This window comes from Acinonyx jubatus, chromosome D4, assembly GCF_027475565.1.
Source record: "Acinonyx jubatus isolate Ajub_Pintada_27869175 chromosome D4, VMU_Ajub_asm_v1.0, whole genome shotgun sequence".
Classification (NCBI taxonomy): domain Eukaryota; kingdom Metazoa; phylum Chordata; class Mammalia; order Carnivora; family Felidae; genus Acinonyx; species Acinonyx jubatus.
The window spans coordinates 6,440,288-6,463,174 of record NC_069391.1 but is presented as its reverse complement, the minus strand read 5'-3'; the positions used below and the strand labels follow the sequence as shown (position 1 = coordinate 6,463,174).

The 22,887-nt window shown below is 57.8% G+C and overlaps 1 protein-coding gene across 4 annotated transcripts; it reads right to left on the bottom strand.

The window, feature by feature from the left end:
* Positions 1-183: 183 nt before the first annotated feature.
* ASB6 (ankyrin repeat and SOCS box containing 6) lies at positions 184-9,234 on the bottom strand. 4 transcript variants are annotated; one of them, XM_015087864.3, is made up of 7 exons: positions 8,468-8,592; positions 7,877-8,026; positions 4,291-4,472; positions 3,119-3,225; positions 2,914-3,022; positions 1,783-1,869; positions 184-1,673 (listed from the first exon to the last, which is right to left on the bottom strand). In XM_015087864.3, exons 3-7 carry the CDS (start codon positions 4,358-4,360, stop codon positions 1,006-1,008), a joined length of 1,041 nt encoding a protein of 346 aa, XP_014943350.2. In that variant the 5' UTR covers positions 4,361-4,472; positions 7,877-8,026; positions 8,468-8,592; the 3' UTR covers positions 184-1,005. The 4 variants fall into 4 exon arrangements, with proteins under 4 accessions (XP_014943350.2, XP_014943351.2, XP_026891166.1 ...); XM_015087865.3 differs by lacking the exon at positions 7,877-8,026 and having other exon boundaries at positions 8,468-9,234; XM_027035365.2 differs by lacking the exons at positions 7,877-8,026; positions 8,468-8,592 and adding an exon at positions 5,974-6,250.
* Positions 9,235-22,887: the final 13,653 nt, after the last annotated feature.

Below are 22,887 nucleotides of genomic sequence, written 5' to 3'. Positions count from 1 at the left end.
GGGGCGGAGGTCGTCTTTACGGGGCAGCAGCGTCGTGCTACCTGAAAACCGTGCCCCCCACGTGCCGCCGTCCCTTCGTGCTGCCCACACAGTGGCTGCGGTGGGAGCCTTGATCCTAGGCTGGGGAGGGGCACCGAGGGGCCGGAACGTTACACAAGGATCTTGAGAGCCAAGAACAACGTCTCACGTTAGCGTGAATCATTTACTTGCCTCAGCTTCCTTCCTAGGCAGTGACACAATTCAGTGAGCCACGCGACTCGCACTCGGCTTGCTGGGGGCTCAGCCTGTACAGCAGCACAGTCAGCCGTCAGCACTGGTGACTTTCTTCGCCAGACGGACCCCGCGCAACATGGAGACATCTTGGAAAGGGCTGTCCTGGTCATGCAGGATTACTTTGTAGCAGAAGGCACGGTCCCCCGAGATCCCAGGTTTGGCACAGAGCTGCCACCAGAGCCCGGTCCGGGGCCGTTGGGTGACCTGGCCCCAGAGCTGCCAGAGGCAGCAGGGCCCGGCTCGCTCTTCTCCTTAGTCCGCCAGAAGCGCTTCTGTGGGTGACGTAATCTCACGGGGGGAGGGGGGAAGGGCGGCCTAGGCCGGGCCCGTGCCCTGACGGGCCCACGTGCTTCCTCGCGTCCGCTGGGCCCCTCGCAGGACAGACCAGCCTCCTGCGGCTCTCAGCGGGACCCGGCCTCACAGCTACCCTGCCCGGTGCTCCCCTCAAATTAACAGAGTGTATGCTTGTCCCAAATCTAAACCCTGTCCCTTTTCCCAGTGTGGTTGAGACTTGGGGGGCGGTCCCCCTGGAAGACCGAGCCTTTTCCCACTGGAATGACTAGCTGCCAGGCCCCACCTGGTTTTCTTGGTACTCGGTACGGATGAAGTCTCGTCTCCCAACCCGTACCTTCTGACAGAAGGCCCGAAGGTTCTCCCCAAGGCTGCCACAGGTACCGAAATCCGCCAGCGGTCTGAGCTGCCCAGACCCCGCCGCCTTCAGTCGGGGAGTGATCAGATGTCCTCCTCCGTGGTACCGCTGTGCTCACTAAGGAGGTACCACTTCAGCCTGTCGGGCAGAGGCAGGGCTTTGACCTTCACATCCACAGGCCAGGGCTGAAGGTAGAGGCGGATGTAAACGCGACACAGGTGCTTGAGGGACGGGGGGTAGCTCTCCAGCTGCCTCAAGGAGAAGTGAAGGGCCCGGATCTTCTCTGCCAGGCTGCCCACGGGGTGGATGTCGAAGTTTTCGGGCAGCTGGAGTTTCTGGGAATTAGTCACCATGAGATCCAGGACGGTCTCGGCTTTGCGCAGGAGGTCCACGTGGCTCTCGTCTTCCGCGCAGCCCGGGTGCGAACAGAGCCTCTCGAAGATGATGTGGAAGCCAGACCAGCAGGACGCACCGTGGAGGGAACAGTTATAGGCTGCTCCGGACTCCAGCAGGAAGCGCAGGAGAGGGAAATGCAGTTTGAAGCTCTTAAGGCAGATGTGGGTGAGGGACTCGTGGGCCGGGCACTCGCTGGGGTCGGCCCCGTGGGCCAGCAGCAGCTTCGTGACTTGGAAGCAGAAGCGGCTGATCATCTGGGCCTCGTCCTTGTCCCCTCCCACCGTCTCCCCGAGCAGGAAGATGATGCAGGTGAACACGGTGTCCCCGTCTTTGGTGGTGGCCTTGACGTCTGCCCCTGCAAGGGCCGGTCAAGAAAACAGAAGGTGGGAGAAGATCTCAAACCCCTGCAAAGTGACGCTTAACGTTTCACAGCGAGAGGACAGGGAACTGCGGACGCGCCTCACCTCCTTCCAGCAAGAGCCGGATGTTCTCGGTGTTGTAGATCTGCACCCCGTCACTGCTGGCCAATGCGTGCAGCAGCGCGGTCTTCCCTACAGAGAAAGAGAATGAGGAGGAGTCTGGGCCAGGAAGCCAAGGTCAGGGCAACCCCTGAGGTGCAGGGAAAACAGGATCAGAAAATGAACTTTGTTTTTTGTGTCTTTTTAAATTTTTTAATGTCTATTCATTTTTGAGAGAGAGACAGAGAGAGCGTGAGCAGGGGGAGGGGCAGAGAGAGAAGGAGACACAGAATCCGAAGCAGGCTCCAGGCCCCGAGCCATCAGCACAGAACCTGGTGCGGGGCTCGAACCCACGAACTGTGAGATCATGACCTGAGCCGAAGTCGGACACTCAACCGACTGAGCCACCCAGGCGCCCCTAAGTTTATTCATTTTGAGAGAGAGAGAGAAAATGTGTGTATGAGCAGGGGAGGAGCAGGGAGAGAATCCCAAGCAGGCCCCGTGCTGTCAGCAAGGAGCCCTGCTCAGGACTCAATCCCACAAATCTGAGATCATGACCTGAGCTGAAATCAAGAGTCGGGTGCCTGACCGAGCCGCCCAGGCACCCCATCCAAAGATCTTATTTTTTTAAGTCATCTCTGCACCTAACGTGGGGCTCGAACTCACAACCCCGAGATCAAGAGTTGCAGCCAGACACCCCCAGAAGGCCAACTTCAAAAAGGACTGACCTCTCAGAGCCAGGGCTGAGGGTGACAGGTTTCTGGTCATTGTCTTTCCACCCGCACAAAACCAGGAACAGAATGGTTCCTGGACACTCAGACGCTGCCTGAGGCCTGGGCCGAGGCTTTCCCGAGAAGCCACGGCTCCCTCGGCAGAATCTGAGCGCACGCGTGCCCCGCCTCCTCCCCCAGAGAGCCCTCAAGCGGCCGGCGCGGGGCCAAGGGCTGTGCCGCTTCTACTTCCCTAAAGCCTCTGCGGCGGGTCAGCAAGATGCACCCGTGCGTCCGCTGCGCTGCGTCATCGCACGAGCTGCGTCCAGCCCGCACGCCCACCTAGCCACTGTCCTGGGCTGCTGTGGGTGTCCCGCACAAGGCACCTGGCGCACGGCCGTCCTGCTTTCCCGCCGGGGGCACCCACCGTGCTTGTCGGCCGCATTGACGTCTGCCCCGAGGTCCAGGAGGCGCTGCAGGCAGGGCAGGCGCTCCGGCTCCTCGCTGGCCAGGTCCAAGGGGCTGCTCTCGTGGATCTGAGGCAAGAGAGCACAGCGGAGTTGGCCTGGGAAGCTGCTCGTGCCCCCCCCCGCCACGTCCCTGCTTCAGAGCAGGCTGGGCCCCGCCCTTACCCGGTCCCTCCGGTTAATGTCGGCCCCGTGGCGCACCAGCAGCTCCACCATGTCGGGCTGGTTTCGCAGGACAGCGATGTGCAAGGCGGTGTAGTAGGTGACGGGGTCTGAAGGCACAGACACGGCTGATGTCAGTCCTGCCTATCACCACCTCCTTGCGGGACCCCAGGACCTGGCCTCGGGCTCAGCCCCAGCACACCCGCCCCCTGGGGTGGCCCAGGCTCCCGGCACCACCAGGGGTCAGGGTCAGGACACAGCCGTCCTCATCAGATACTAGAGCACAAGCTCTGCAGTCAGAGCTCGGTCAGGGTCCTGGCGCCATTCCAGTGGCGGGGGGGGGGGGGGGGGCAGCTAATCTGTCTGGGTTTTACTCTCCTCTTCCGTAAAACGGAACCATAAGACAGGGCGCCCCTTCTCGGGCGGCTGGGAGAAACACCCAGAGTGACAACTCCTCAACCCCAGTAGTGACAGCCATGTCCTCAAAGCCAGTGTCCGGGTAACTGACTTTGTAACAGCCCCCGCCCCTCAGCTCTTGGGCTGGCCCTCCGGGAGCCTAGGACCCTAGCGCCCTCTAAGCCTGTCATCAGATGGGGCGGGGGGGGGGGGGGGAAGGCACGCCTGGCCACAGCCTGGGTCAGCTCAAAGACCCCCATCTGGTCCCAGGTCAGCCCTGAACGTCTCCTGGTTGACCCCGCCCTCCCGGCGAGCAAGCCAGAGAGGAAAACGGTTCCATCCCCACCGCTGGCACTTAGAAGCTAGAAGCCAACCCGGTCCTGCCGTGACTTACACCCAGTGTAGCTTCTGTGTTTGCCCCTCTCCCTCTGGCGTGAGCCAAAATGTGAGATGGCTCAGAACGAGCGGCAGAAATTGCTCTCCCCGCGCTCTGGGCACAGTGCCACCAGCCGCGTTTTCACGATAACGGAAGCAGGGATTTCGCTGGGAGCCAGGAGAGTTTGCTGAATCAGTCACACGGCGGAAGCAGCAACAAACTCGCTCTTGGAGCAGAGGTGGGAAGCAGGGGGACGGGCTGCCTCAGTGGTCCCCCGCGAAAGGAAGGAGGGAGGCAGCTCCCGAGAGAACAAGAACAGCAGCGCCTGAAGACGTGGCCCACCCAAAGCCCAGCCACACTCAGGCCACCTACCCGCCCCTGGCCCCCCTGGGCTCCAGCTGACCTTCAAAGTTGAGGTTGGCCCCGTTGCGCAGGAGAACATCGGCCGCCCGGGTCAGCCCCAGCTCGGCCATCTTCAGCAGGGCGTTGCTCACACCTTCCTGGTAAAACGGGGAGTGGGCCTTTCTCTCCAGCAGCTCAGTGAGAACCAGGATCCGGCTCTCCTCGCTGGCAACATAACTGGACCTGGGGCGGGAGAGGGGCGGACCGGGTGAGGGTGGGCACGGCTGTGGGACCCGCCAGCCTGGGCGGGCGGGTGGTCTCCCCTCCCCTCTCCCCCCCCCCCCCCCCCCCCCCCGCCCACGGCAGGGCCCTGGTTCTGCGGGGCAGAATGTCTCTTCGGAAAAGGTCTGCGGTAAAGACAGAGCGAGCTGGATCTTTTAACCCCAGCCGGCCCCTCGGGTTTGCTGAGAAAGAACTGGGGCTTTCTCCAGCCTCCTCCCAAGGTGCCCAGAGAATCTGGTCCCTGGCTTGGGAACAAAGCCTCACACAGCCGTGCTGCTGCGACCACTCCTTCCCCGGGCACGGACCATCCCTGAGCTGCAGAAGTTGCCAGAGCAGCCCAGGCAACACCCCCGCAGCCAGGCCCTCCTCCCCCGCCCACACTCGGAGGCTTTTAGCTTCCCAGTCCCCAGAAGGTGGCCCTTCACACCCCAGCCCCAACGCCACCTGCCCGGCCAGCGCGGACCTCCAAGACCTGCCGAGCCTTTCCCCAAAAGCGCAGGCCCGCGGACAGCTCCGTGAACCTGCACGCAGCTCTCTTTCCCTGGCCACCACCTGCTCCTCTGAGTGAGGCTTCCCCTCCCCACCAGTGCTCCCCACTCCCTTGGCGTCATCCATCCGCCACCCTTCAGTCGTCAAGATCAAGGTTCCATCCTTACTGCCTGGGCAGGAATCCCTCTCGTTCCCCAGCCCCGGGGAGGGGGGAGCGCACCATGCATACAAAGCAAAAATTCTGGGACTACAAAAGGCCCCCCCCAAACTGCCTTGGAGTTAAGGAAACACCTTACACTGTGTTTTCAGAACAAGTCTCAAAGTGAACAGAGCGGTGATGAAGAAAAACCTGTGTTTCCACCCAAGTCCCTAGAGAGACGCATGATAACCGCTGTGTTTCAAATTCCAAAGGATCCCAGAAACACACACCGGCTTCCCCATTTCCTCTGCGCTCTTCTCCATTGCACGGAATATGCAGACACCTGACTCGTGATCCTCAGTCTCTCACCTCTGATGCAGAAGCACCAGGAAGGCTGGGGGTTTTGTTTAGCTCGCTGACGTATCCGTGAACGCCTCACTCTCTGACACCGTTCCCACAAGTTCACGGATACACCCGCTCCTGTCTACGTAAAATGCAAACTCATTTACAGAAAGTTCAGGTTCGCACCGCTCTGGGGTAAAACCCGAGGCCCTCGGACTCCACCCTGCTCCCCTGCAACCGGCAGCAGGCCGACAGCGCACAGGGTGGGGCACCGAGGCGGAGGCCCGGCCGCCACTCCACCCTGCAGGCCTCCCTCCGCCGGCCTCGAGCACCCTCCATCCTGCCGAGGGCAAGATTCGAGCCAGGTGCAGGAGCTCACGCTCGAAGCAACGCAACTTCATCTGCGGAGCGGGGCCGCAGCCGCCCCCGTCCCCGCCACACTTGCAGTGACAACCGAAGGGCGGCAGCGTCGGCGGCGAGGAAGCTAGTTACCCGTCCAGAGGCTCCTGCCGCTCAGGGTCCTGGATCCCCAGGGAGCCCAGAATCGCATCCACCAGCGGCTGGTACTCGAAGATGATCCTCCGGAAACCGTGCAGGAACGGCATGGCGGCGGCCCCGGGCGCGGCAGGGTGGCCGCACCTTCCGCCGAGGCCCAGACGCCGACTGTGCGCGCTCCGGAGACAGCGGGCTCGACCCGGCTTCTGCAGGTCCAGCCCCCGCGCCCCGCCGGCCGGCCCGCCTTCCACCCCGCTTGCTCCGCGCCGGAAGTGTCCCCCGCACTTCCGGTCCGCGGCGCTCAGGAAAGCGAGCGGCGGCGACAGCGCCCCCTGCGGGCTCGGAGGAACCGCGGCGCTACCCGGGGAGAGCGCTGGGGGTGTCCCGGACACCCGCCCCCGGGGAGTGGAGGGCGAGGACCTGCCGGCCAACCTGATCGCCACCCACCGCGGGCCCGCCTCGGCCCGGCCCGGCCCGGCCCTGCTCCGCCCTGCGATCCCGTCCGCGGCCGCTGGGCGCCGTCCGAGCTCCGCCCATAGCGCGCCCTGGCTGGCCGCTGCGCTAGCACCCGGGCGGTGGAGGTGACTCGAACCCCGGGCGCCGCCCAGCCGCCCTGGACTCGGATCGGACCAGGACTCCCTCCGGCTTGGCCTGGCTCTCGCCTCTCCCCGACGCTGAGTGGATGCCCACACGCCCCGACGGGTGGTGGGGACAATTCCTTATTCTCTGTCCCCAGGAGCTCCTGGCCCTTCAGGCTGCCATGCCAGCTCCTTCCAATTTCTGCCTGGATGGCCTCAGTGACCTTTAATTTTCTAATCCGTTAAAGAGGGGATACTCGCACGCACCCGAGATTCTTGGATCAAGAACTCTGTTACTATCAGGGAAGTGGAATCTATCAGGAAGGAACCCAAACCTGGAGCCACTTAGGCATCTTCCTGTAAGGCCATACATGTGAACCTCCACAACCCGGAGTCCCATATTGGAGGCCTGATGTCTTCCTGATTCTGGAAAAGCCCTTTCTGAGGAGGTGTGCGGGTCCCGGCGCTGGCATGGTGCCTCGGCCTCCTGCCCCCACCACGTGCCCTTGGAAATCCCTCCCATCTGGTACCTGCCAGAGTCAGAGTTGTTGAGCGAAGGAGAGAAGGTCTAGAGAGGCATTTGAAGACAATCCGACGTGCCTGTGATTTGTCTGTGTGCTCCCCTCCACCCCCTCCAAGAGCAGAACAGATTGACCCAGGAGACACCATCAAGCACTCTTGCTAGGTCGCTCCCTGGGGACCCAGCAGCGACTAGTAGGCGGCAGGGGCTGCACAGTTCATTGCTGGCTGTTACTGTTGCTAAGTTTACAAGGTTGTTGTGCCGATCAAGTGGCAAGCTGTCAAAATCCTCATCGGGCGCTCAAAACACCTTTTGGCCTCCACCATCATTGCCTAACGGGGCAAGAAAGAGGGGTGGGAGTGGGCAGCTTGGGCTTGGCAGAAGGGATGCAGACCGCGGGGTCTGTGGCTCCCAGCACATGCCTGCCTTGGCCCTCACCCCAGAAAAGAAGCGTCGTCTTGAGTGACACTGGGAAATTTTGCTCACGTTGATACGGCGCTATCTCATAAAATCAGAAGATTGGGCGCCTGGGCCCAAATTCCCATCTGGCCACAATGAGCATCTGAATGGGGCACTTGCCCCCGTGTGCCTCGGTCCCCCAAGGTGTTACCCTGGTGGGTGGAGGGATGTCTGCCTCTATTTTAAGGGTCCACAGCCTGCCTCTCGATTGATTCCAAGGTCCTGAATGGTGTAGCAGCCGACAGGCAACCCAGAGCCTCCGTAGCCCTTCCCATTTGATTCAAGGTCCCTTGCTCCGTGGCACAGGTCAGGGGCCTGAGGCACCCAGAGGGGCCTGACTTACCCCAGGGCAGGTGGTGAGTGACCGGAGGAGGCCTGTTGAGAATGGGGTCCAGGGCAGACCGGGGGCGACCACCTCAGCTGAGGCCAGCTTCTGCCTGCCTCCACTGGTTTCCTAAGGCTGGCGTAGCAAAGCGTCACAAACTGGGCGGTCCTGGGAGCCAGAAGTCCGAAATCAAAGCGTCGGCAGGGACAGACTCCCTCCAAAGACTCTAAGGGAGAGTTCCTTTCTTGCCTCTGACAGCTTCTGGTGGCCCCCGGCTTTCCTTAGCTTATGGCCGCTTCACTCCAATTTTTGCCTACCTCTGCATTCAAGTGGCCTTCCTCCCTATATCCGTGTCCCTGTCCAAGTCACCTTGTCCTTTCTGAACGACCCCAGCCCTTGGATTGAGGGCCCATCCTGATCTGGTATGAATTCGTTTTAACTTGATCGCATTTGCCAAAGAAAAACAAACCTCTACTTCCAAATAAGGTCCCAGTCAAAAGTACCAGAGGCCGGGGCTTGAACATGTCTCTTTGCAGGACCCAGTTGAGACCGCTCTGATGGGTGACCCCAGGCATGGCCCTTCTGGTCTCTGGACCTCAGTTTCCTTACCTGTAACCTGAAGGTGCTTCAAGCTCTGACGGTCTCGGAGCCCACAAAGAGGTCCTTGCTGCCCGCTGAGGGGCTCTGCCGACAAGAAGACTGGGATTGTCTTGTGACCCGTAAAGTAACAACGAGTTAACTTTCGTGTCCTGAGCCCTTCTAATGTGCCAAGCTCTGTGCTAAATGCTTGACTCGCCAATCTCAACAAGTCCCATTAAGTGAATGATGGTATCTGCCTATTTTTCAAACGAGGAAACGGGCTCAGAGAGGTTTAGAGGCTCACCCAATGTTGCACAGCTGGGTTGAGACTCCAACCCAGGTCTGGGGGCGGGGGTGCTCTTCCAAATATCTGGCCTTCTGCCTCGCGGCTCCTCTGGGTGTGGGCCTCAGAGGGTCTGCACAAGCAGGAGTAAGGAGCTGACCCCTGCTCTGTCACAGCCCCTGGGCATCACACTGTGGAGCCGCCCTGCCGCCTGCCTGTCGCCCAGGCCCCTATCTTTAGAAAGTTCCTTGACCCTTGCCCTCCCTCCTGTCAGCAAGGGCAACCTTGTTTTCTCCATCTGCCTCCCATTAAGGCCCTGTCACTCAGAGCCTCTGATTTTCAAGTTCTGAACCTTCTCTCTTCTTTCCTTGCCACTGCCCCTCGCTGCCCTGCCAGCCTAGCCACCTCCGGCCACCTAATTCCAGGATTCCTGGGCAGCCTGGGTGTCCTGGAGCCAGGCACTGCGTGCTCGGACTCTGGCTGATCTGTCCCTGCCCCAGGGAGCTTGGGAGTCCCTCTGACTGCGCAATGTGTAGAGAGGGATAGCCTTAATATATAAAGAACTGTTGAAAATCAACAACAAGCAGACAAAAGCACTAACAGAAAAATGGGCCGAGGACACACCCCGGTGAGTCACAAAGGATGAGAAGCTGTTAACAGACATGAAGGCAGAAGTCTAGCCTCTCCAGGTGTCCAACACCAACAGTGATAAGAGCTGCCCTATGGGACTTACCTCATATGAGACTCTGCCCCAGAGCGGTTCAACAAAGTGAGTCCGAGAATAGTAGGTACGGTACGATTCCCCCTTGGGAAAAAGTGCCGTGTATATGTGTGCCCACGTATGCATGTGTATGGAGGCAGGGGTCATTGCCACGGCCCCATGGCAAGATGTCAGCGGTGATGGCTTCCGGGCGCCGGGATCTCGGGAAGTTTTATCTTCTTTGTGTTTCTGTGTATTTCCTACCTTTGTACCAATGGGTGTCTTTCTTGCCTGAGACTCGGGACGCCGAATCAGCCACAGGCAGCGAATCAGGCCCTGCACACTCCTCCCGTATCTCGGGCATCTATCCATGAACACCAGGGCCGGGCCCCGCGCTGTCCACAAAATCTTTCTCCTCCCAACGCTGTCAAGTGACATCCGCCCAGCACACAGGTCACCTGCCCCGGAGGCCCCCCCGAGCCCCCTTCTTCTGGGCCCTCCCAGCCTGGAATTAGCACCTGATTCGTTTCCTTCCCCCCTGTCCCCTGGGGCATCACAGGGCCCAGCGGGACGGTGAGGGATAAATTGTTAACAACGGTGGACTTTGGTGGAGTGCGTCGCTGTGTCCTGTGAATTGAATTAGAAGCCTGACGCGTGTGTGAGCTCATTGACCAGTCGTGACACCCCCGGAAGGAAGTGGTGGCAGGGTTCCTACGTCATCGTAGCCTGAGGCTGAGAGACGGGCCGACTCACAGCCAGCGGGCCCAGCCGGGGTTCACACCCTGGCTCTGAAGACCCTGTCCCAGCCCTCACGTGCCCACCCGTTCTCAGAAACGCTTACACGTGTGTGCCCATCACCAGTCACACTCACAAGACGTGCTCACACCCTGTCACACTCTCCCCAACATAGCCTCACACACCCACCCTCTCTCACACATACTTTCTCAGACACGTCGTTGTACACACACATGCACACGCACAGGGGCACCGAGGCACAGAGCTGGAGGGCTGGGCATATTTCCGAAGCTCGGTCATGGGCCCGCCTCACCACCCCCCCCCTCCCCGCCACACACACACCAGGCTTCCTCCAAGCTGCTCTCTTCCCCTGGCCGCCCCCCCCCCCCCCCCGCCGCTCGCCCCCTCCCCCGTCCTCCTTCCCCGCCCCCACACCCTGACCCCACCCTGACGCCGGACCCTCAAGACCAGAACCTGCTTGGCCCTCTTTGGAAGGACGAGGCCCCGATTCTCCTCTCCCAGAGGCCCAATCCTCTGTGGGCGCAGGGGGAAACTGAGGGACCAGGAAGCCAGGAGGAACAGGTGGTGGGATCTTGGCTGGGCCGGGGAAGACTTTCCTGTCCCCTCCCTCCCTCCGTTTGTTCTCCTAAGAAGCACCGAGGGGAACCCACCCCTGCTGACCAAGGGCAGCCTCCTCCCTGACATGGTCCCTCCCCAGGCCCCCCAGACACTACCAGGAGGTCCTGGTGCCTGGCTTTTCCAGATGAGGTGGGTCCTCAGGGCCTTATAAGCCCAGGCGGACAGGCTGTGAAGGTGCTCCGAGCCTGTCTTAGCTGTTCAAGCTGCCGTAGCAAAATACCGTAGACTGGGAGGCTTAAACAGCATTCATTCCTCCCGGTTCCGGAGGCTGGGGAGTCCAAGATCAAGGCGCCAGTAAGGTGGGCTTCATGTTGAGGCCTCACCTCTTGGCTCATGGGCGGCCACTCTCACTCTGTGCTCACTTCTTCCTGCGCGTGCAAAGAACGCATTCTGGCAGCTCTTGTCCTCCCGGTAAGGGCGCTAATCCCATCCTGGGGTTCCACCCTCATGACCTCATCCGCCCTAATTAGGTAATTACCTTCCAACGGCCCCACCTCCTAATACCATCAGCTCGGAGGTCAGGGCTTCAACATATGAACTTGGGGGGCACAAACGTTCGGTCCATACAGAGCCCTTCAGGCCCCCTCGCCCCAAGACAGGAAGGCTTCTGGGGCCCAGGCTCGGGCCTGGCCCTTTCCCAGCCTCACTGCCCCGTCTACACAAGACGACGGTGGTTTCGGGGCGCCTGGGGGCGGTCAGTCGGTTGAGCGTCCGACTACGGCTCAGGTCGTGATCTCACGGTTCTGTGAGTTCGGGCCCCGTGTGGGGCTCTGTGCTGACAGCCCGGAGCCCGGAGCCTGCTTCGGATTCTGCGCCTCCCTCTCTCTCTGCCCAGTCCCCGCTCACACGCTGTCTCTCTCCCTCTCTTTCTCTCAAAAATGAATAAACATTTAAAAAAAAAAAAAAAACAACCAAGAAGAAAAAGCTGGTGGTCTCGAGGCTTGCCCACGTGTCCTCCCGCTCCAGAAGTCAGGGGGGGCTTCCTGAGAGACACTGTTAGCTTCACGTGGGGGAACCATCCTGAGAAATAGTGCCCAGGCCTCTCCCTGGCAGATGCTCACCTCCTAAATGCTGGCCACCCTGCCTCCGCCTCCCCTGGCAAGCAGGTCCGTGTGGTCTTGGCACAGGCTTCGCCCTCTCTGAGCCAAGTGGGTGTGGGGAGGGCCCCCGGGAGGTCTGAGCCCCATCTCTGGCTGGTCCGTGAGCCCAGAGTCCTGATCCCAGAGACTCCCCCATCTGAAACCTGCTGGTGCCTAGTCGGCTTCAGTTCCCGGCAGGCCTGCCCAGAGGCAGAGCTCGGAGGACGGGACCGCGGGGGCCCCCCTCCAGCCATTGTCGCCAGGCCCCCTCAGGCTCCACCAAGGGATGGCTCAGATCCCTTGGGGAAGGAGGGAGGGCAAGAGGCGGGCACAGGGTTCTTTGTGCTCCCCAGAAAGCCCTCCACGCCACCCCCACCGGCCCTGCTTGGCAAAGCGAACGCAGGAAGAATCTGGCCGGCCATCCGTCAGGGAGACAGAGTGGAGGGGAGCCGGGAAATTTGATCATTAAGAAACCCTCCTGGCTGTCTGGGGGAATTTAATTAAATAGTTGGAGAAGGGCTGAGGGAGCAGGCCACATCTGGAACCAATATGTGGGCTTTGATTTTTTTCCTCCTCTCTCTGTCTCTCTCTCTCTCTCTCTCTCTCCTTCTCTCTTCCCATCTCACTGCGTGAAAGGAACCCAGTACAGCCCTGGAGTATGGGTTCCTCTGGGATAGGATTCCTGGCAGACGCGGAGAGAAACCACAGGCAGGGAAACCGGTGGGGATGCAGACAGAAGGGACAGAACAGGCTGAGACAAAGATGTAGGGGGAGGGCCCGGGGAGGGGGGTTGGGGGCAGGAAGGGCTGTGGGGTCAGGGCTGCACCTCGGGGTTTGGCCTCAGAGGTGTCAAAAGTGAGACGAGGAGGAGGGCCCCCGTGTAGCCCGAGAGAGCACCACACGCCTGGCCAGGGTCCCCTCGGGTAGCCAGCGTTTATCAAGCCCCGGCCCCGCTTGAGACGCCGAGGGGTGTGGCTCCTCCCATTTACAGATGAGAAGGAGGTGACTCAGCTAAGGTCACAGAACACACGCGGGGCAGCGCTGGTGTCCGATCTCAGGCCCATCTGGATGCTGTCTAGACATGCTGCGTGGGTCACTGTGTTGGTAATTACTTGGTGGCTATTTGTGTCGCGCTCCCCAGTGCCAGGCACCGGGCGAGGCTCTGGGGAGGCTGCAGCGTGAAACTCAGCGGGTCCGGCGGGCAGGAGCCAGGGCAAGCGGACCTCGCCTGGGCAGTCGGCAGCGGTTAACGTGGGTCCTATGCCTGGGCAGGAGCTGCTGCCTAAGAGAGGAGGTGGGGACGGAGGCATCGGGGTCTCTCTGTTGCAGGAGCAGGACCCTCCGGGCCCCAGGGTCTTGCCCTGAGCTGGGTCAAGTAGGTGCTCGTGGGAATGGGGACGAGTGGACAGCTTCTCAGCCTTGACCCCATGGCTGAGCCATCGCCACCGGCCTAGTCCCCTCTTTTGGCCGCCTTAGCACATTAGCAATCCTGCCCCTGGTCTCCAAGCTTCCCCCCTCTTCCCCCCCGGGTCCCAGAGCCCTTGGGCCCAAACAAGGCTCCAGTGGCTCCTGCCAGCCAGGGCTGTAGGGGGAGAACATGGTCTCTGCTCTAGGCAGACAGACGCTGGGGTTAATTCCCTTCCTCCCCTAAAACTCAGCTCCCGCCCTGCAGCCCGCACAGCCTCCCTTGACCACACCCTGCCCCTGGGATGCCGAAGTCCAGCTCATATCCAGCACCCACGTCCTTTCCTTCTGCAGGCCGGGAGCCGGGAGGGTGGGAGCCAGCTCCGATCTGTCCTCAGAGTGGCCCCAGGCCCAGCCCCGAGGGGGCGCAGGAAGGAGCGTGGCACACATTTGTGGAATGGACGTCTCATGACCTTGGTGCACACGGAGCCCTTAATCATGTAATTCAAGCTCTTGGCAGGGAGGGGAAAGTGAGTCACGGTGAGACCAAAAGGGACGCTGCGGCAGGGCCCAGGTCAGGGGGGAGCCTCTGTGGGTCCCCTGCCTGGCCGTCCCTGGACCCCAGCCCTTTCCACCTGCCGAACCCTGCTCGTGCCTCACCAGTCTGCTCAATGCCCCCTCCCCGCACCCCTTCCCCCATGCTCCCCGGATCTTCCTGCTTCTCTAGATTCTCTGCTGGGCTGTCTGGGTCACCACTCCATCCCCGTGTCCCAGCCCGGTCCCCGCACCAGAAGGCGCCCCATGAAAACGTGTCTGTAGGCGTACTGAGCCCTGCATTCAGGTCCTGCCAGCTTGTTAACCGGGGCGGGGGCGGGGAAGAGGCCAGGTCCTGCCCGCCGGCTCTGCTCTAGGACTGGGGAAGCTGTAAAGGTGGTGTTGACAGGGGCTGCGGCTGTAAGTGGACACGTGCTGTGCGCTGGGGACCAGGCAGATGCTCGGGGAGCCTGGCAGAACCTTCTTACGGCCGCATGGCAACCCCAGGGAGGGAGGGTGGGTAACTCTTGTTACCCCATTTGATAGATAAAGAAATGCAGGTTTGGAGAAACTGGGTTGTTGGCCCACAGTTATGGGGTTGAACGGCAGAGCTAGGACTGGAACTCGGCTGTGTCTGGGGCGGCATCGTTGGCATGACCTCAGGGCCGTACTTCGTCCCGGGTGCAGGGAGGAAGGCCTCCAGGGACCGGGGGGACCAGGTCTGAGCAGCGAGAGGCAGGTGGGGAAAGGCAGGGGATCTGGGACCCAAGGGCTGTACTACGATCCGGGTGATCAGATGGGGGGTGGTGGGGCAGGGGCACAGAATGCAAGGGTCAAGGCTATACTAAGGGCGGGAGCAAGAGGCCAGAGTCCCCAAGAGCCACCAGATCCGCAAGGCCATCGGTGGGCCCGCACTAATCCGAAACAAACGCAGAGGGAGACGTGGGGTCCCTCTTGCAGGCCCTGACAGGGTGATGATATACAGAGTTTTAAATAAATGTATCTCATTAGGGCCGTATTGTCTGGCAGGAGAAAAATGATGCCCTTCCCCACCCCTGCCTCCCGCCCCCCTCCCCCCACCCCCGCCCCCGCCCCAAAGGGGGAAAAAAATCCAATGCTACAGCTAAAAAGGAAATTGCATTAATACAGATTGTTTTATTTAAAAAACCTTGACCTCCACTTCAAAAAAAGTCATTAGACATTCTCCTTCTCAAAGGCCGCCGGAGCGATTATGGGGCGGCCCGCTCATTCCTCAATGACTTACTGTTCCCGCGCTCGGGGAAATGTGTGAGGAATCGGGGAGTAATTTAAGGCTCCCTGCAGAAAGGTGTGTAAATCTTTGCGTGTCTAAAGAAACTTTACCAGACCACTAAGTCAGAGGAAAAGAAAACTGGGAGAACCCACCCCCCCTCCCTTTCCCCCCCCCCCATTTCTTTCCTCTGGAACTCTGATCTCTTTGATGATAAAAATGGTCATATTTCACCCCCAAAATATCAGCAATCAGCGAACTAAAGGAAGTGGGAGCCCTGGGGAGTTTCACTGCCGATTAGGCCCTTGGTTTAATTATTTAACGCCTGCCTGGATTGTGCAGGCTGCAAACACACTCTCCTGCCGTGGGTTCAAGAGCAAGTTATAAATAACAATAAATATTATATCCCCAATTAAGCTGGTGAGCTGAAAGCCTCGTCCCCCCGCCTTCCAGCCCTGCCTGGTCCTCAGCCACTGCCCCCCTTTTGTTGAACATGCCCTCCCCCCGCCATTGCTGTGTGCAAGGAGGAGCCTCCCAAGCCCCACCCCACTCGCCACAAACTAATCACAGCAAGATGTTGCAGGGCCCGGGAGGGAGCCAGAGCAGGGCCTGAGGGTTCCGGAAGCCTTTATGAAGGCTCAGGCCTCTCCGGGCCTCAGCCTGTGCCCCCCCGGCCCTGGGCATCCTTCCCCTGACTCGTGGCAAGGCTGGGGGGGCGTCGGGCAGTTTCCCAGAAGAGAATGCTGGAGAGTTGCATGCGAGGTGGATCCCCAGTGTGGGATGGGTCCTTTCCCCTTTGAGCCTCAGTTTCTCCGCCTGTAACAAGAGGGGTCATCCTGGGAGTCATGTGGGTCCCAGCCGCCCAAAGCCCGCGGCGTGGAAGGTGTGTTTACGGGAACAGAGTGACCGGCCCGACCGAGTTTAGTCTGTGCGGCTCAGCCGGACGAGAATACCTCCTCAGGAGTCCCACCAGGGTCTGGTGCTCCCCGGAGGTAACTCGGCATACAGTAGGTGCTCAATAAATCCCCATGGAATGAGTTGTTCTGGACCGTTTCCCATTGCCCCATCTCCCCGTGAAGTGTGCGGGCGGCAAGGGGTTTGCTGCGGGTCTAGAGTGCAGTGAGGCCCGGAGCTGTGCCCTCCTGGAGCCGTGCATACAGTAGGCACTCAACAGGAGCTTGTTCGGCCCTAGGCCTGGATGCAGGCTTGTCCTGGCCCTGCCGGCTCCTCGGGACCCCAGACCTGCCTTATTGCCGCCCCGGCACCAGCCCAGGCACGGTCCACCATGCCGGCCGGGCGTTTCCTGGGCAGTGGGGGTTCTGACCCCCGGCCACCCAATCAGCTGTCCACTCTCAGGACAACCACATGTGGAGGCGTACTGTGTGCTGGGGCAGGGCCCGCGTCAGCTTCTCCTTTTTTTCCCCAATGCCAGGTTCTGGGGACGCAACGGTGAGCGGGAGAGAGCGGGCCGTCTGCCGGCAGGACGGGAAGCGGAGGCTCGGAGAGGGGGGCACGTGACCCGAAGTCACAGCACGTCCACAGTGGGGCAAGCCTCGAGTCCAGTCCAGTTTCCCCATTTAGGCCATTCCCTCTGCTCTCTTGGCTCTTATCAAAGCCTTTTCTTCATACCCGCAGGGGACGTTTATCAAATATTTTCCCCATGCCAGGCCCATATCAGGCCTTCGATTTACACGGCCGGCTTCATCTGCTTCTCGCAAGAGCCCCGGGAGATACCCCCTGTCATTCCTTCCGGTTGACAGGCGAGGACAACTGAAATCCAGAGAGGTTAAGTGACCCAGTCCCGCTGCTGGAAAGTGTCAAACCCAAGGCTACTGCGCCCCCAACACTCTGAAACCAAAACAGGAAAACCAAAAGGCTTTTTGGTTTTTGAACCAAAAACTCTGAACCCCCAAACTCTGAAACCAAAACAGGAAAACCAAAAGGCTGCGTGGAGGCTGGTCCGAAGGTGGTGAGTGAACAAAATTTTAGTCCGTTACGGATCGGGCTCCTCATTCTATTCTTCGCCCCCTTCTCACTACTGCATTTGGCTCATCTTAAAAAAAAAAAAGAAAGAAAAAAAAGGTGACATGGAAAGAGAAGAAAAGACAAGCTAATACAGCGACTTGCCATCTGGACAGATAACATTACTATGATTATGTCTTTTTTTTTTTAATGTTTATTTTTGAGAGAGAGAGAGAGAGAGCATGAGTGGGGACGGGCAGAGGGAGAGGGAGACAGGGAATCTGAAACAGGCTCCAGACTCCAAGCTGTCAGCGCAGGCCCCGATGTGGGGCTCGAACTCACGAGCCATGAGATCGCGACCTGAGCCGAAGTCGGATGCTTCACCAACTGAGCCACCCAGGAGCCCCAAGAACCAACGATTATGTCTTAGCATTAGCTTTGGAGTTCCTGGTTAGCCAAGGCAAAAAGGGAAATGCAACGTCGGCCATGTCTAGTTATATCCGGAGTTTTTTTGTTTGTGTCTTGTGTTATTTATTTTATTTTTTTAAGGAGACCGTAACCCTTCAAGAGAAACACAGAGCTTCTGAGTCCTAAATTCCCATGGAACCACTTGGCATGATGGTCAACAGCCTGACAAACTTACTGGAACACAAAGCTTATGCTTCCTGGGTCTCAGTTTCCCCTCCTCGCACAGTAGTTGGGAGGACGAGGTAAGACAATGTGGTTTAACGTGAGCCGCTGCCATTACGGAGCCCATCTCAATCTTTGGATTTGCAGGTAAAGCGGAAATATTTTTCAAAGGGGCATAATAGTTCAACCCTTGCCAAGAGCTGAGGACCAGTCACTTCAGCAGGATATCCCGGCCGGGAGATCCTCAGGGGGGAAACTGAGGCTGGGAAAAGTCCGGGCAGTGAGCTGAGGGAGAGAACCAGATGTCCTGCCCCGTTGGGCCCGACTCCACTTCCCACAGGGTGGACGGGGGTCTGGGATGAGCAGGGAGCCCCGCTGTGATCGCGGCCTGACACAATATTTACAGAACCCTGTGATCTGTCACGGTCATGCCTGGTCACGTCTGAGTCACATCAGCCTGCGGTGTTTACGATTCCCCAGACGCACAAGAGTGAGGGCAGTTCAGCCCGTGTGCCTCGGCTGTCCCTGCTGAACTGGCTCCTTCGGAAGAGGCTCCTGGGTACACGGCCACAGGGGCCGATTAGATGAACCAGAAGAGCCGCAGGGTTCCGTGCCATCCTCGGTCTCAGTTTACCCATCTGTGAAATGGGCCTTGCCCTTGAACGACGGACAGTCGAGTGTCTTGTATTGTTATGGCTGAGGAATGACACCGATTCAACTCCAGAAGAAATAGAACCATGGTGGGAGAAAAATGGGTAGTGACTATAGACGGACCTCTTACAGATAAGAAACGCGAGAGGTCATTAGATACCAAACATATTTACCTTCCGCAGCCATTCAACGTAGGCAGGTTGAAACGGGAGACGCCTTTCCAAATTTAAAATAATTTCTTAGTACTGCTCTGCCTCAGCACTGCCTAAGGTACTCACTCCTTGGCATCATGCTGCCCTCGGGCCCCGGGTGAAGTCCAAGATCATCAAACACACACACACACACACACACACACACACACACACACACACCAAGAAGTTCATTTGGTGCCAGTCCGACTGACAGGTCAAAATTAAGTGTGACTGGCACTGACCCCAGGACGCGGAGGAGATTCTGGGGCCAGTTCTCGATGCCGCACGGTGGTTCTAGGAGCAACAAGAAAATAAAGGGTGGGCCACCCAGTGGCTTCCAGAAGCTTCTGGGCCACAACATCGAGGAGCCGGAAGTCACAGTGATGCCGGTGTGCAAAAAAGATCCTACCGTATGGGACTGGTCACAACGGTTCCTCCGAGGACTGCAAGGCGGTTGTAGAAAAGGCAGCCAGCGGGCCGACGGTCACCAGTCCCCACACCGGGCTGCGTGGGGAAGAAAATGAATAGACAGCCCATGTGCATGTTTCATTTGTGTTAAAGCCACAAAGACACTGCCGTAAACAAACAAATAAAAGAGCTCGTGCTAACCGGGATGCAGAGACCCAGGAACACAAACTGAGACGACCTTTCCGGAGGAGGCTCTATGGCAATATGATCGCAAGTCTTCCATCTCTCGCAGAATCTCGGACCCAGCGCGGGAGTTTTCTACTTGGGCTGTGACAAAGGATCACAAACCTAGTACCTGAAGATGATAACAAACGTGTTACCTTTCCGTTCTGGAGATCGGAGAGTCCGGGCTAAAATCAAGGCCCGGCTGGGGGGCGGTGCTGCATGTCTCCCCCGTGGGGGGGATGTCTTAAGGAAGAATGTTTTCCTTGCCTCTTCCAGCTTCTAGGGGCTTCCCACCTTCCTGAGTTTGTGGGCGCCTTCCTCCTTCTTCAAAGCCAGTACTGGCCACTTGAGTTTTTCTCAAATTGTGTCACTCTGACAGAGGCTGTCCTACCTCCCTCTTCCCTTTGGAAGCGCCCATGTGATTACACTGTCATCTACAAGGATCTCCTTTGGGTAGACAGGCAACCTTAATTCCATCTGCTACCTTAATTCCGCTTTAGCAAATCCACAGATCCCAGGGATTATGCTGGGGACATCTTTGGGAGGCTATTATTTGTCTATCACATCCGGATATTTATCAGCAAGAACCTAAGTATGGATGTATAGCAGCAGGGAATGACGTATCACTAGGGTTTCATTAAAAATAGTGGTGGAATGGGGCACCTGGGTGGCTCAGTTGGTTCAGCATCCCACTTGGGCTGAGGTCATGATCTTGTGGTTTGTGGGTTCAAGCCCGACGTCGGGCTCTGTGCTGACAGCTCGGAGCCTGGAGCCTGCTTCGGATTCTGTGTCTCCCTCTCTCTCTGCCCCTTCCCTACTCATGATCTGTCTCCCTCTCTCTCTGTCTCTCAAAATAAATAAATCAACATTTAAAAAAAACAGTGGTAGACAAGACACAGTAAGCAAGTTATAAAAAGTTGTTACAGGGGTGCCTGGGTGGCGCAGTCGGTTAAGCGTCCGACTTCAGCCAGGTCACGATCTCGCGGTCCGTGAGTTCGAGCCCCGCGTCGGGCTCTGGGCTGATGGCTCGGGGCCTGGAGCCTGTTTCGGATTCTGTGTCTCCCTCTCTCTCTGCCCCTCCCCCGTTCATGCTCTGTCTCTCTCTGTCCCAAAAATAAATAAACGTTGAAAAAAAAATAAAAAAAGTAAAAAGTTGTTACAATGTAGCTTGACTTTTAAAATATGAATGATGATCTTTCTCCATCTATCTAGAATACAGATATAAGCTGGAAAGATATACTCAGATTATTTTTAGCTCATTCCTTTTCCTTGTCTTATTGCTTTTCTAGATCTTCAATATTAAATAAATATAGTGATTACCTTCAATTTCTTTCATTAAACAAACTTTTATTTATTTTTATTGTTTTTATTTTTGACTTAAATCCAAGTTGGTTAACTTACGGTGTAATTCATTAAACCGACTTTTTAAAAACATGTATTGAATACCTACAGTGTGTCAGAGACATCTGGGAGTGGGTCATATGTAATTTTTATTTTCTCTTGTGTGTTCTTAAGTTTATTTATTTATTTTGAGAGAGAGAGAGAGAGAGAGAGAGAATCCCAAGCAGGGCCTGTGCTGTCATCATAGAACCCGACGTGGGGCTCAAACTCCTCAAACTCACGAACCAGGAGATCATGACCTGAGCCAAAACCAAGAGCCAGACTCTTAACCAACTGAACCACCCAGAGGCCCCGGTGACTTTTATTTTCTTAATTTTTTTTTAATTTCTTTTTTTTACGTTTATTTATTTTTGAGACAGAGAGAGACAGAGCATGAACGGGGGAGGGGCAGAGAGAGAGGGAGACACAGAATCCGAAACAGGCTCCAGGCTCCGAGCCATCAGCTCAGAGCCCGACGTGGGGCTCGAACTCACGGACCGCGAGATGGTGACCTGGCTGAAGTCGGACGCTTAACCGACTGCGCCACCCAGGCGCCCCATTATTTTCTTAATTTTATTGATGTTTTCTAAAATCTCCACATCAAGCATCTTATTTCTGCAATAAGAATTTAACTTTTTTTTTTTTTTTAAAGCATGTGAGCTTTTGAGACTGGGACAAACAGGCACTTTAGCTCATGGTCTCACCTAGGATCCAACCTCCAGCAGAGTCACTAATTAAGGATCAGCTCCTTCTCTGCGGAACCTTCTCTGGAGAGCAGGGACCTTCTCTGTGCCCCCTTGTTCCTCCCCATCCCTGCTGCCTGGACCAGGGCCTGGTTCAGTAAACCCTTGTTGAACTGAGGTTCTAAACTGTGATCCTAATTCCCCTTCATTGCCCCCTCTGGGTTGACATCCCGGCCTTGATCTCAATCACCATGGAAATGGTTTCTTTCCTAGCCGCGTCCCTGGGGGGTAATGAGTTTGCCTTCTCCAGGTTAACTGGAATTCCCCCCCCTCCCCACATCAGGCCCGGAGTTCTTGCTCAAGGGCTCAGCTTTGGAATAGTGACCTATGCCCCCGGCCCCAGGTCATAACCACTCAATAGCAATGACATCAAATAAAATTAAAAACAAAAACAAAAACAAACAAACAAAAAAAAACCCAGGGACGCCTAGGTGGTTCAATAGGTGAGCGACTGACTCTTGGTTTCAGCTCAGGTCATGATCTTGTGGTTCCTGAGTCTGAGCCCTGCATCCGCCTCTGTGCCCGAAGCCTGCTTGGGATTCTGTCTCCCTCTCTCTCTGCCCCTCCCCCTGCTCGTGTTCACGCTTTCTAAATAAATAAATAAATATTTCAAAACGAGCCACGACCTTGGTTGCAACAGGGTCCGATTCACAAGAATTCAGGTATCGGGTTGGTCTCTTTTCTTATCCCTACGTACAGGTGACGGATCAGACTCAGAGAGAACTACTGAGTGACCTTTCCAAGGCCACACAGCTAGCAAGAGGCAGGGAAGAGATGCAGGCCCACGTCCCTCCAGCTCCAGAGTCTGAGTTCGCCATCACTGCCTTGCACCGCCTCTAGGAATAAATGCTTAAAAAAAAACAAATTTGTTGACGCTCTCTGGCTGCTCACTGGATGGCAGGTGCCCCACGATGTACGTATCAACTTATTTAGTCCCCCTAACGGCCCATTTTACAGAGGAGATAACCAAGAGGGGCAGTCTAAATAGACTGCCAAGGCCCACAGCGAGGAAGTGCAAGGTCTGGATTTGAAGCCAGGAGGCTGGGGCCGGAGCACCATCCGTCATACACAGATACAGCACATTACGTCTCTGAATGTGCAGGATGGAAGGACGAGCTCAGGGACAAAGCCACTGGGACTGAGACCCGACCACCGTACTCCTCACGGCCCCCTCTTCAAAGGAAGGGCTCGGACGGAACAATTTCCATGGTCCTCCCAGCCCCCGAGGGAGCTTCTGCCCTTGCTGCCTCGGTTTCCCCACCTGTCATGCCGGGGAATGGGATCTACATACTCTCTTGGGCCCTTCCCAGGTCCACAGGCCGACATTGACACCACCACCGGCCCTAGATTTCACCTGCTGAACCCCCCCCCCCCCCCCCCCCCGCCAGGAGCGCCCTGGAGACTGGTATTTCATTCAGCCGGTTCTTTCCGAAGAAGAGAAACTCCATTTTCTCCAAACCCTCCATCTGCCCACGTGTGCACCTCCGTGGATTGCTGTGGTGACCACCACCTGGGGGACACTTCGCCCCACCTTAGGGGTCGCTCCCTTCTCTCTGGGAGGGGGGGGTGACTCCTGCAGAACCCAGGTGGCCAGTTCTGCAGATCCTCGGGGGGGGGGGGTGGTGCGCACAGGCTGG

Excerpts from the sequence above, each read along its gene's own strand:
- ASB6 (XM_027035365.2), bottom strand. The coding sequence starts at position 6,086 with ATGCCGTTCCTGCACGGTTTCCGGAGGATCATCTTCGAGTACCAGCCG. Across the intron at positions 4,473-5,973 it reads CGGCAGGAGCCTCTGGACGG|GTCCAGTTATGTTGCCAGCG; the intron begins GTAACTAGCTTC and ends CTCCCGCCCCAG. Across the intron at positions 1,870-2,913 it reads CAATGCGGCCGACAAGCACG|GGAAGACCGCGCTGCTGCAC; the intron begins GTGGGTGCCCCC and ends CTTTCTCTGTAG.